General features: G+C 35.8%; 1 protein-coding gene across 1 annotated transcript in view; it reads left to right on the forward strand.

The window, feature by feature from the left end:
- The first annotated feature begins 7,113 nt into the window (after positions 1-7,113).
- LOC121423785 (Krueppel-like factor 6) overlaps positions 7,114-13,272 on the forward strand; it is a 43,983-nt gene continuing 37,824 nt past the window's right edge. Inside the window, exon 1 of the mRNA XM_041619276.1 lies at positions 7,114-7,391. Coding sequence (XP_041475210.1) covers positions 7,290-7,391 — 102 coding nt within the window. The 5' untranslated portion in view covers positions 7,114-7,289. The remainder of the gene's footprint in view (positions 7,392-13,272) is intronic.

Here is a 13,272-nt window from a genome sequence, read left to right on the forward strand (position 1 = left end):
ATGATTCGAAAAGTAAGGGAAGGGGGACCGGTACCTGGGAACGATTTTTCTTTCACTGCATGACGATGCTGATAAATCTGACAACCAAAAAACAGACTAAAGAGTTTTCACTACAGAACGAAGGTCACTTTGATTACATTTTCCCATGTTTTCACACCTTCCAGAATTCCATGGGTGCTGTCTATATTAGTATTACGGAGAATATGCAGCATGTCCCCGAAAAATTATTGGGGATGCTTCAGCACCTGTTCAGCATCCCCAGCACCCCCGCTTCCCAGGACCATGTGGGAATTGTAGACCCTTATTACCAAATCAGAATCGATTGAATATAACGTCAATGAAAAGAAACGCAGGAGGGATAGTAGAATCGGACCCGGCCGGGGGGGGGGGGGGGGGGCACTTCCACTTACGAGTGGATATACCATGCGCGACCATGGGGTCTCGAAAAGCACCCTAAACACGTATTTTCCATATATTCTAAAAATGCACACTACCCTTAACAAGTATTGGGAACAAAATAATACTCTTGCCAAGTATTAATTCCCTAAAATGAATCCCTATAAGTCCAGGAATATGTTATTGTTATGTCACTCAGTGGTCCTTCGGTCATTGGTTTTACCTTTACACGCTTCTTTAGTACAGCCCCACCTTCCACGCCTCGTGCAAATCGGACTCTAAACACGTAGTGTTGGGGCAAAAAGGACATCCTTTATAAACATTCTAATTTTGTTTTATCTTCCCCGCAAATTTGACCCTAAACACGTAACTTTCGTAGCGAAATAGATACCCTTTTTTCAATATTTTTGTGTTTTTGACACCCTTATCACGTTACGCGTGCCATATCGTGAAAAAGACATCCTTTTTACTCGGATCCCGTTTTTGATCAAAGAATGCCTTTCTTAAAATGTAAGATTTTACCTTTGACTTTGAGAGTGTCCATTGTCATAAAAAATATATATAAAAAACTGATATTAGATTTTCCCCGTTCTCCTTTCCTTTTAGTCTTTCTTTTTCTCAATTTTTTAAAAATATTTTTATTATTATTTTTGTTGCAGGACGGTGGTGAGAATTTCAGGGTCATACCCAGCCCACCATCACCATCTGTACGCCAGTGCTGCCTGGGGTTTATAAACGAACAAGATTTAAAAAAAAACACCTGTTGCTTATTTCCATTTTCTATTCATCAAATTTCCTGTAATCTGGCCCGGCATTCTGATAAGTTTTACTAGTATCCCTCTATGGCTTTATTATTAGCTACAGAGGCCTACACCTGTCCTGCATCCACCTTTCAGTATAGATTCTTAATTTTCTTGTTTGATCTTCTTAAAAATGTGCATTTTCTTTTTATTTCAAAAGCAGTAAGAGTTAATTTGCTCTCATTGTTGTGATATAATAATAATATGTCCATTTAGCGCATTTATGTGCATATACTCAACTGCGCTTTTACCCGGGCTGTAGATGAGCCGCCCTATTAATAGGCGCTTAAGTGTTCAAGGAATAAATCATACCGGGTATTATTCACCTCACCTGGGTCGAGTGCGGCACAATGTGGAAAAACTTCTTGCCGAAGGAAATTACGCCATGGCTGGGACTCGAACCCATGACCCTCTGTTTCAAAGTCCGAAGACTAATCCACTGGGCCACAACGCTCCACTCATTGTTTGTTCTATAGCAGTGTATTTTTTCGTTCTGATGTAGGGGTATATAGGCCTATCCGCTCTTAGTCTTTCCCTTGTAATTTTGACTCTAATCTGTAGGGGAAGGCGGGGTAAGTTGTGACAGTTTTTGCTTTTTGCATGTTAGAATTGATATGATTAATAATCTTGTCGAAATAAGTACCTTGCCTTGAAATTTAATTCTTCTGAAATATTTTCCACCTATATATATAACTTTTTATCCCCACACTGAAAGTCATCGTGACCTTTGAAAAAAACGATGTCAAATGGCTCAACTTGCCCCATATAATTATGGGCTAAGTTTGAGCCACCTTCTGGGGTAAGTTGAGCCACAAAAACTATGTACAAAATGTATGGGGGGAGAACCAGCATGTCAATATTTTGTTTAAAGTCTTTTCACTTGCTAATTCTCTAAAAATACTAACATCCTGTAAAAGGAAAAGAGCAGTCATGTAAATTTGCTCCTTTCAGCCTGCATTTCAATCGATTTTTATGGTTTGTTTGTTTTTTAAGATACATGACCATAGGAATTACCATGGCTCAACTTGCCCCATGCTGTTTGGCTCAATTTACCCCAGTCCGAACTTATTGCGATAATTTTGTATCCACACATTTATTATGCATCCATCATATTTACAAAAGACTATGACAAAAATGAAGATCTATACCTGGACTAATAATGTTGTTATCATGTCTTTATTATATTTAAAGACATGTGTGTTTATAAAGCACTTATCTATTTCACACTCTTTTTTACTTTTTTGGCTGAAATTGATATTTTTCCCTCTAAAAAAATAGTTTTTGTTTCAAAGTTGGAAACAATGTAGTGGGGTTAGTGGTTATGCTATGGGTCATCAATACATGACACCACCACAATGTCTGACTCATTCATTATTGGCCTGGGGCTGGTGGCTCAACTTGCCCCTATGCTCAACTTACCCCGCCTTCCCCTACACAGTGGCGTTAATGAGACAAAAACCTTGAGAACCGTTAAGCATGACAGAAGGGACAAAATTTCTTGAAAGCTGCGAGCGCGCATACATATTTTGATTTTTTTTTAAATAGAAAAAAATCTATACTTGTAATTGTTAATATTCAGAAAATAAATATTTTGTCCCTTTCCTCTCCTTTCTTTAACTTTCCCCCTTATTTCTTGGTCGTGAAACTTTTTGGGATCCATGAGCCTCCAAGCTAAGCCCCCCCCCCCTCCATTTGTACGCGAGTGCCAGGTCAAGAAGGCTACGTTCCTCAGATATAGGACGTTAGCTCTATCGGGAGGAGAGGCTAACCCCACCGGTCACAGTGATTTAATTCGCTTTTTGCCTCAAAACAATTATGATGACAAACGTTGCTTCTTAATGATTTGTTTTTGAGAAAGCACACGAAAATAATTAGCCTATTTTATTTTTCGTCCTACCCCCTCTCCAATTTTAGGAAGGAGGAAAATTAATGGTAGGTGATTCATTTTTCATTTCATATATCCATCGAAATAATCCTTAAAAGCAATAAGAGCAACAACTTTTTTATATTATCGAGGTTTTTATTTATTATCATTATAATTCCCTTTTTTCTGGCTCTTATATAGCAAGTGGCTTTCTGTTTCAGTGTTTGATATACAGTAGTGAACAAAATTAATAGTCCATTTCGTCCAATATCCTGATTTTCGCTTGTTCCGTTTGGAAAAAAAGACTTATCTCAGAGTACCTAGATTTCACGTGCATGCACCCATTAAGCCGCCATATTTTTTTACTATAATATCTTCAAGTTCGATGATAACCTGCCTGCTCATCATCAATAACTTGAGCCCCACTTTTCACACTGGCGTACAGGGAACTTGGGGCTTTAATTCCCCCTCATCATTGGCGGCGGAGCAGAGGATTATCTTTTGTGTTGGGGGGGCGGCTATTGTTGCGTCCCCCCAAACACAATAGCTATCCTCTGCTCCGCAGCCTATGCCCCTCATAAACAAAAAAACAGACCAAGAAAAAATATAAAGAATCGGCTGCTCATTACGCACCGATTTAGTTTCAGAAAAATTTAACAAAATTAGTTTCTTCTTTCCACTCTTTTTTATTGGAAGTGGGGATTTGCATACATATTAAAAAATATTCTCTTTCGATTATATTTGTGTTTAATGAAAATATAGGTCAACAATTCAAGTCTCATGGATTTTTTTCAACCTATATAAAGCTAATTTTATAACTTAAAATTTCTAGATTTTTTATACTCTTGAAAAAGAGTGAAAATGGAATTTCATTTTTATTGTTACCATTGTCAAAGCAGCGTATCATAACGATTATTGCACTTTATCCTGTTCCAATGATAGGACTCTTTTTTAACAAGTGGCATACAGATGGGAGGGGGGACTTGGGGCGCTTGTCCCCCCCAAAAAAAAAAAAAGAGAAAAAAAATTGCACGACCATGAAAAAAAGGAGGGAAATGAAAGGAAAGAAAATGGTGAATATATATTTTCTGAATATGTCAGAATATGAAAAACAATGAAAAAAAAATTGTAATATACAAATGTAAATTTTTGCTAACTCGCTTTGCTTGTTTGCTGCTTTTTTTTTTACAAACTCTTCCCAAGATATCTAGCCCCCTATTTTTTTTTTTTTTTTAGGGGGGGCTCATTACACCACTGCAATTTTACAAACAACGTGATGCATCATGATTTGGAGATACAGAAAACATGTGAGCGTTCAAGGTTTGCATAATGGTGAGACTATAGAACTCACTATATTAATTTGGTGGTCTGCTCTTCGTCAGGAGTCCAACACCGGGTCCAACAGTCCTATGGTGAAACCGAAAATTCCATCATAAATGATAATTATAATGGTCTTCAACCAAAAATATAGGATTTCGAACCAGAAAAAAAAATTGACAAGCAAAAAAAGGTCTTCAAGCCGGTCTTCAAGCTCGTCAAGGGGGGGGGCAGGAATACTTTCCTTACATGGGTTGTGACTCGTCAGGGGAGGCAGACTGCAGACTGACTACGCTAGCCCCCCCCCCCATTAAGATCTAAATGAAATGTGTTATTTATGAATCGATGAATGAACATAGGCAAATTAAATAGACGGATGAATAAAATTAATGAATGAATGATTGATTGATTGATTGACTGATTGAATGAATGAATGATTGATTGAATGACTGACTGAATGAATGAATGATAATCATAAATGAATGAATGCTTGTGGATAGGTGGATCAAGCATTCTTCTTCTTCGTCTTCTTCTCCTTCCCCTCCTTCTTATTTTTCTTTATCTTCTTCATTTGTATTACCATGATTATCATCAACATCATCATCTGGTAGAGTGTAGTGTATCAGGCATGGGCTAAAATTTGCTGAAAACTTTTATCGATAGAGGGCGCAAACTAGAAAAGTTGATAGATGCAGAGACGAATCGGACTTCGGAGTTTCACGGTTTTCTCGGCGCTCTCGAGAGCCTGTCAAATTGCAATAGACAAATTGAATAATTTGAATAGAATTAAAAATGCATAGAGCATTGTCTTCTTTTTCTCTAACATTTTTTTAACGAATACATAAATATATTGATAAAAAATATTTATACATGAAAAGTAAACGTGGATGGTAAAATCAGTTTGTATATTCTTTTTACAAATTAGTTCGTAACAAGTCATCCATAGTCCCCCTAAAATATGGACAACTTTTTTATGATCTGATTTTAAATGAAAAGAGACAACCTTTATTAATTACAAATTCTAAATTCAAAGGAGCACCTGAAAGAAATTCCTTACAGAATTTGGTAAACGGGACGGGTAGGAAAATTACACTGTATATATTCCTATTGTCGCGTAGAATTTCGTCAAATTATTAGAGAAAGGGATGCTGGGCTTGAAATGATTTAAATTTATAATTGTAAAATAGGTAAAATTACATGCAACTTGCAATCCAAATGAAAAAATACAAAGATTTATTTTCATAAAAATACTAATACAAGTACGTCTGTGTGTAATAATAATAATAATGAAAATCATACAGATACTCACGATCCCCCCATACGGTATCTACTCACATGGAAATTCCTTGTTTGAGATGAAGAAAATATATATTAAGGATTCAAATAAAATTTATCATTGTTCCCCATGCAGGCTACAATGGATTTATTTCAAATCCATACAATTTACAGTGTATATGGGGGGGGGGGGGTGGATTAGTGTATAAAAAGGCACAGAATGGGTGAATATTACGAATATGGGGCACTTATGTTTTACGATGCCAACTTATGAAGAGGCACTCGCAACATAACTTATCGTCATCTCCATATCACGTTGCCTGTCGCAGAGGGGGGGGGGGGGTACAAAAAGTCTATATATATCTTCAAACGTGTCCCCCTACCCAAATAGAAGAGGGGACACGATATCAAATGTCACCCCTACTATTTCTGGTCTTTTAATACAAGTCATGATGGTAAGAAATTCATCATTCAAAATCGAAACAAAACATGAATTTTATAAGGGACGAGATGACCTTACTTTTGGGATGATAACCCTTTTTTTTGCTTGTCAAATTTTCCACCCCTTGTCCCCGCTACCTTGTGGGAGAGATTTCCGCCCCTGGCTTTGTTATAATTTTTTTTATCAGTATACGCCACTGATGATGATATCAATCATTATCCTCTCATTTTATTACTATTACTGTTATTATTATCACCATTGTCATTATTACTTTCATTATCAGTATTATGATCGTAATTATTCTTATTCATTTTATTTCATTTATTACTAGCATTATTGTCATATTCATGATCATCATTATTATCATCATCAACATCATTATAATTAACATTGTTTATTATATTCATCATTATCTGTGCCTCCTCTTCAAACTCCAATTGCTTTCCAAATGTTTTGCCATCAATTTATTCCCTTTTTATAAAACATATTCAACAAGTCACCTCCTGAATTTTTTTCACTAGCATAATGCATTTACCAAAATCATATTGACGAAGACATCCCCTCCTGGAACGAGAAAATGAATCCGAACCTTCTCGAATTATGGATCTCAAGTTATACCAGAAATTTTCTTTAAAATACCTGCAAAAGATGCATTAAATACAGACATCAATTTCTCAAGGTGTTTTCGGGACGAAAGCAACTCTGATACTGAACTTCATCTTCTTCGTCTCTCTTCCAGCTTATATACGGAGCCAAAAATAGAAACTGATATATTTCTCCCCATTATACCAAATAAGGAGCCGACCCTGTCGGCCAACAACCAATCAGCAATGAAATGAATAATGCATATTGATAGCGAGTCAAACGGCCTCGTCAATTGGCCTGTAGCATAATTGTTTATGAACAGGTGCATGTCATGATGTAATTGGTCGATCGTGTGGGAACAAAATTATCATAAATGCATATTCATGATGCCGATTCATGCGAGAAGATTTCGGTGTTTGTGTGCATGCGCTGCGACCGGAGCGAGGGGGCCGGGTCGGTTTTTGCAAATCAGGCTGGACCAGCTTATCAAAACATTTCCCTATTATCACTCTAGAAATCGGCGAGGTATCTGGTTGAAACCTGGTGAATTTCTAGAGCCAATTTCTTCGGTTTTCTCGGCTTTTGATCAGAAACTGGACAGTGCCTAACTATGGATGCATTACCCAGTGGTGGCATTTTCAACGAGCTGGAAATTATCGGTGAAACTGGTTGCTTTTCAGCTCTGCCTTCTGTGGAAGAATCCTGGAGTCAGGTATCGTAAAATGACATTGATGGAAAATTATATTATGTTTATGGTAAAATTTCATTATGATCGCCTTCTTCATTATAAGCAAGACATCCAACTCTTGTTCTTTAATTATTGATGATTTTCTGCCTACAAATTTTGGGATATATGTGTTAAACTTTCCATGTAATAAACGTGTTTTTCACTACGGAAGAAAGTGGTCATTTTCTCATCATGTGAATTGTACATGATCGCGAGCGCTCGATTACCAATGCAGAATACTACTACGGTTTACGAGACAGCCTTTTCGAGACGGCCCCTGTTTGAGAATACACAAAATTGTAGTGTGAATTCATTTCAGTGTAGAGCTCGTGTGTGTATGCTGTGGTACGATGTTGTTCCCTCTGCTCTGTCACACATTTTTTCGTCTCTATTCGTCTCCTGTCAAAGTGGAGGACATGAAAACTGTAGATATATTCATAGCATTAACCTGTCTGGAGCCCTTTCAATTTCTCATTGTTCCGATTGTCCACACTGATTTCAGTCAGTGTTATGTCACAATTCAAAGAACATATTGTCAACAGATTACAAAGAAAAAATCAATAATATTCACACTAACTGTCCAGGTATATTGTGTGCAGATTAAAAAATAAATTTACTGCATCTGGAATAAAAATATGTAGTGTAGTACTATGCGCTGTTGAACTGTTTCCATGGGTAGGAGAGGGGGGGGGGGGTACTAGAGGGTTCAACTTTCTCTTTTTGAGGCAGTCAGTAGAGCTTGATGTAAAGAACATCATTAAATAAATTGGCCAACACTGTATCAGCATCACCTCTAATTTAGAGGCAATGTATAATCTAATCTATCTTTTTTGTGTTAATAATAGCCTACTTTATTCATCTTTTTGAAAAGAAATGTACAATAATATGAATTGATAAAATAGTGCATCTCATCTTGTTTGCCAATTAGAGAAGATAATGTGACAATTAACATGTAGCTGTAAGTTCCTTAATTATATCTAGGCCTAATTTATGCTAACATAAGTTTTCCCAGTTCCACTTGTAAAACAGCTTAATCTTTAAATGCAAGTCTGTAAATTGAAAATCCAAAATAACAGCTCAAAGCATTAAATTAGGCCCCATATAAATTACCCCACTTTGAGAATCAATCACGAAATAATCTTCATTTAGGCCTACAATATGATGAGGAAATATGGTTTGAGCCTATTTAGATGCTACGTGAAATGAAAAGTAGAATTAGCTTGAATACATTATAGGCCTTTGCAAGTACAATGTAATGCACCACATATCCTACTAGGAGGGGTAATATATCAAAACAATGAGGTTTTGTTTTGTCACAGACACTGTAGAATACTGGGAGAAAAAAAAACTCCCATTGTGGGTGGGGAAAGGTGAAGATTTGTAACATTGTATTCACTTCAAGTTCATTTTCTAGACATGCAGTAATAACCATTTGTCTTAATTAGGGAATATTTTTTTTCAGTTATGATGATATATGATAATAAAATGTTAGTAGGCCTATTGATAAAATAATTTCCCAGAATAGATTATTAATTATGTGGGTGCATCGTAATCTAGTGGTTCTGACTCTCACCTTTGAAACAAAGGGTCGTGGGTTCAAATCCTAGCCCTGGCATGTTTTCCTTCAGCAAGAAATTTATCCACACTGTGCTGTACTCGACCCAGGTGAGGTGAATGGGTACCTGGCAGAAGTAATTCCTTGCATCAAGAAGCTCCTTGCTTGCATGCATTGAGCACCTGTGATGGTAGCTCGAGCTAAAGCCAGGGTAATAATAGCAGTGCTTTGTATTCTTAGGCTTTATAAATCCAGCTGTTATTATTATTATAATTATTATAATCAACATTTCCTAATCTATAGGACAGTCATAAATGATAATATCCATTCAAAAATCAATGATCCAACCAGTTTACCTTTAAGAAGGGAAATTCAGTAAAGTTGCATGAAAAGAATACATGTATTTTACAGGGATATATTTCAAAGGATATTGTACACTTTTCTCATTGTGACTTGTGAATACTCAAAAATCTGTTTTGTAACATAGTACTGGCATGTAGTAGCCTAGTACATGTGTGTGAATCTACCCCAGTCAAATCAGAAATCTGTTTGACTGAAGCAAATTTGACTATTAAAGAAGATGTAAATACTACGTGTTTGCATTTTATGGTCTGAACAAAATTATATGACTTGGGTGACTATTCAATGTAGAGGTCGACATATATAATAATAATAATGATCGAGGCATTTATATAGCGCCATCTATTTAGAAGTAATCTATAACATGGTTTTAGCCCGAGCTGCCTTTCAGCACTGAGTGCATTCAAGGAATTAAATCTGATGGGTATCCATTCACCTCACCTGGGTTGAGTGCAGCACAATGTGGGTAAATTTCTTGCTGAAGGAAAACACTCCCTAGCTGGAATTGAACCCAAGTCCCTCTGATTTAAAGACAGAGAGTTGTAACCACTAGACCACGGTCCTCCCAATAATAAACAGTTTACTGTGAGCCTCATTTCATCATGATTTTTTTTTTATATGGTATCAGGTTTGTTTATTAGTAAATAAGCTAGCCAGGCATACTACCCATTTCATCTTTATGTATTTATTTTCTTTACAATATGCTCACATTGTTCCTTATTCTTTAAACCACAAAACTATTCCTGAGCATGCCCTGTATGATTTGTTCCTGGATTTATGGTTGCTAGAGATGTGGTAAATTGTTTTGTACACTGTAGGTTGCTTAGGTCATTTCCAGGTAATTTCCTTATATTCGCTCGCAGTACCAATATAACATACAGTACACCCCCACACACTCGCCCACATTCGCGGTCCCACTCACATATTTTATATAATACTTGCATTATGTATACAATAATACATTCTTGAGAAAGCCCTCGGGGTTACAATTTGTAAAGCAATTTATTTTGTGGAGGAGGAGCCAATTTCGAATGTTTTTGTGTACAGTACATTCTTCTGTACTCGCCCAAATTCCAACCATAATGCAATAAATAATTTCTGTATGGAATAGAATGCAAAGATATATATATACTGGTAGGTCTATACTGTTTGTGTACAAGATAATATACATGTCCGTTAACACTCAAAGGTGATACAGATAGAGGTCAGTTATTTTGACAGCTGGTCAACCCCCTGTCATTCTAAGCCTGGACAGTTATGCAATTACTCTACATGTAGTAATCCCAGGTAGTATGCAGCAATTTCAATATGACATGAGAATGGACCTCCTGTATATTCTAGCCTGCCTGGCTCTGATTTCGGTTATTTAAGTTTTGTATGATACTCGACCTTAAAAGTTATTGTCACATTGATAGTGATATGATGCTATACAGTAGAATGGGTAAGCCAGGGATGAATGCTGGTAGTCTTAGACACAGGGTTACATTATGCAAATTAGCAACACCGAGTAATTGGATTATATTCATGCGAGCAGATGATTCACCCCCTATGTTTGTTTATTCTTCGCGTGGGTTTTTGTGTGGAGTATATTGGATTTTCAATCAATATATTCCTCTCTAATCTAGCATTGAGCTTTGGTCATGATATCCCAGTTCCATGCAGACACTCATCAGACTGTGTGTACGCTAAGTTGGTTCTTGTGTATATATAGTCGTTATGGCCTTGCTTATAATACTATAAGCCCACGGGATTTTATTATTACTTGCATAATAGGTTTTACCTTAATTTTTCATTCTCGTGTCACAATTGCATTGTTCCTAAAGCATGCAATCTTAAGACAAATTTATATGAAATGAACATACAGTATACATGTAGGCCTAATGATATGTCAAGGGTATTGTAACGTAATCGGTTGGGCATGGCTTAATGAATCTATTTTTATTTGAAAAACCATGTACTTTATCATGACTTATTACATTAGGCCTACTATAAAATGTATCATTGTTCGCACATGTCTTGATGAACAAAAAAGTAGCCTTTTGGTTGCCATGAACATTTTCAAAACATCTAAATTCAATTCAATTTATTGTAGTCACAGCCTTATGATTTCTATAACATCTACATGTAGGCTAACATATAATATCTTTGAAGATGGAAAGAAAGAATAATAATGTTCTTCATTTGTATGCAGTAGCGTTCCTAGGATTTTCCACAGGGGGGGGGGGGGGGGGTAAAACAGTACTTTCTGTCAAATCTGTGAGAATCGAAATATATTCAAACAAAAATAAAATATTGAGGGACATCAACTCTCTCAGTTGCATATCACTGAGTTGTGTACATACACTGTTGTCTGAAAAATAATCTTTCATAAAGTTTTTATTTTACATTCGATTTGATGAGATTTTATGCTTGTTTGATTTTTTTGTGAATTTGACCTTAAATTGTCTGTATGCAAGAAATAAAGTAGTCCTTTCATTGTAGCACCAATCTAGATTCAAATATATATATATATACATGTATATATATTAAGCCATATATATACTTGGCATTTGATCTCAATAAATCACTTGACAAAGCCCTATGGGCAAAAATTTGTGAAAAAATATTTTCATTACAGAGTACTTATTTCTGTTTTAACTATATAATATAAGCTATGTTTTTGTTTGCAATATGCAAATACATGTATGTTCCCAGTTCTTGTTTTAATTGGGGAATTTTGAGCTTGTGGTATAGCAGCACCACAAATCCACTGAGAGACTATCTGAACTTGGCACACAACTTCCTTGTTCCTTTTAAAATGTATACATTAAAAAAAATCACTTTTGCTCTACAGTAGAATAAAAATAAAGAAACTGGGAACTGGAACTTAATAAGTCACAAGATGAAAAAACCTAGCTAGTACAGGATTAGATGAATCAGATATTTCCCTGTTTATTTATTAATTGTAATAATTTGATCTGAAATAAATGTAGGAAGTTATGTTATCTTTGGAAAAGGTCAGTCCAATGACTACAGTCTCCAGCTTATTCCTTAGATTATTTTTAGTTTTTCTTTTAAAGAGAAACTGATACAAACTGGTTAACCACTTAAAGCCAAATAGATTTTAGTTTTAATATTTGGCTTTGTAGTGAGCTAAATAGGAAGATATACACTGTATATACTATGTATAGCAATTTCCTCACAGAGATGACATTGGGGGAACTTGAAATTCAGAAATGTAGTTTAATTCCAACTTGGTTGTCTTGTTCCTATGATCTGATAATGTAATTCTTTTAACTGTAATTTGAGCATATATATACAAGTCCTCATGTTGAATCCAACATCTTGCAAACAAAGACCATATTTTAGGAGGGGGTCGCCCCGAGTAAATATGATTTTAAATGTGCATCATACATTTCCATTGTTGTTGTGCTTGGTTATATAAACACAATGAAGTGATTCAAATTATCAGTGATGAGCATTACATACATACAGCATTCATATGGAAAGGGGAGGGATTTTTAGAATGAGGTATATCCTTGCTTCAAAGGTAAAGTAATATTTGTTGGAATTTTAGACACATTTTTTAGCTCTCTGATATCAATCTGGAAGAAGATGCATGCTCATCGTTCAACACACAATTGCGGTTTTAGAAAGAATTTATGATTCAGGCTTTCCGGAGGGGAAAATAATTTGAATTGAGAATAGGGTGACAGCGTTCGGTGCAATCATTGATTTGCGAGCCAGTGAATGATGAACCATTTGAATTAGCCTTTGGAAAAGATGAGCTCTACTCAAAATATCAGCAATGCATCAGAAAAGTGAAGAAGACTGTGTTGGTATGACCAATTGTGCACTGACCTACCTTTTAAAAATGTGCTATGAATGATTGATATACATGATATGTATATTTAGGTTATTGTTTTCTTTATAAAGAAATTCTACATGTTGCAGTTTGCATTCTGAGTAACA

Source organism: Lytechinus variegatus, chromosome 1 (assembly GCF_018143015.1).
Source record: "Lytechinus variegatus isolate NC3 chromosome 1, Lvar_3.0, whole genome shotgun sequence".
NCBI lineage: Eukaryota > Metazoa > Echinodermata > Echinoidea > Temnopleuroida > Toxopneustidae > Lytechinus > Lytechinus variegatus.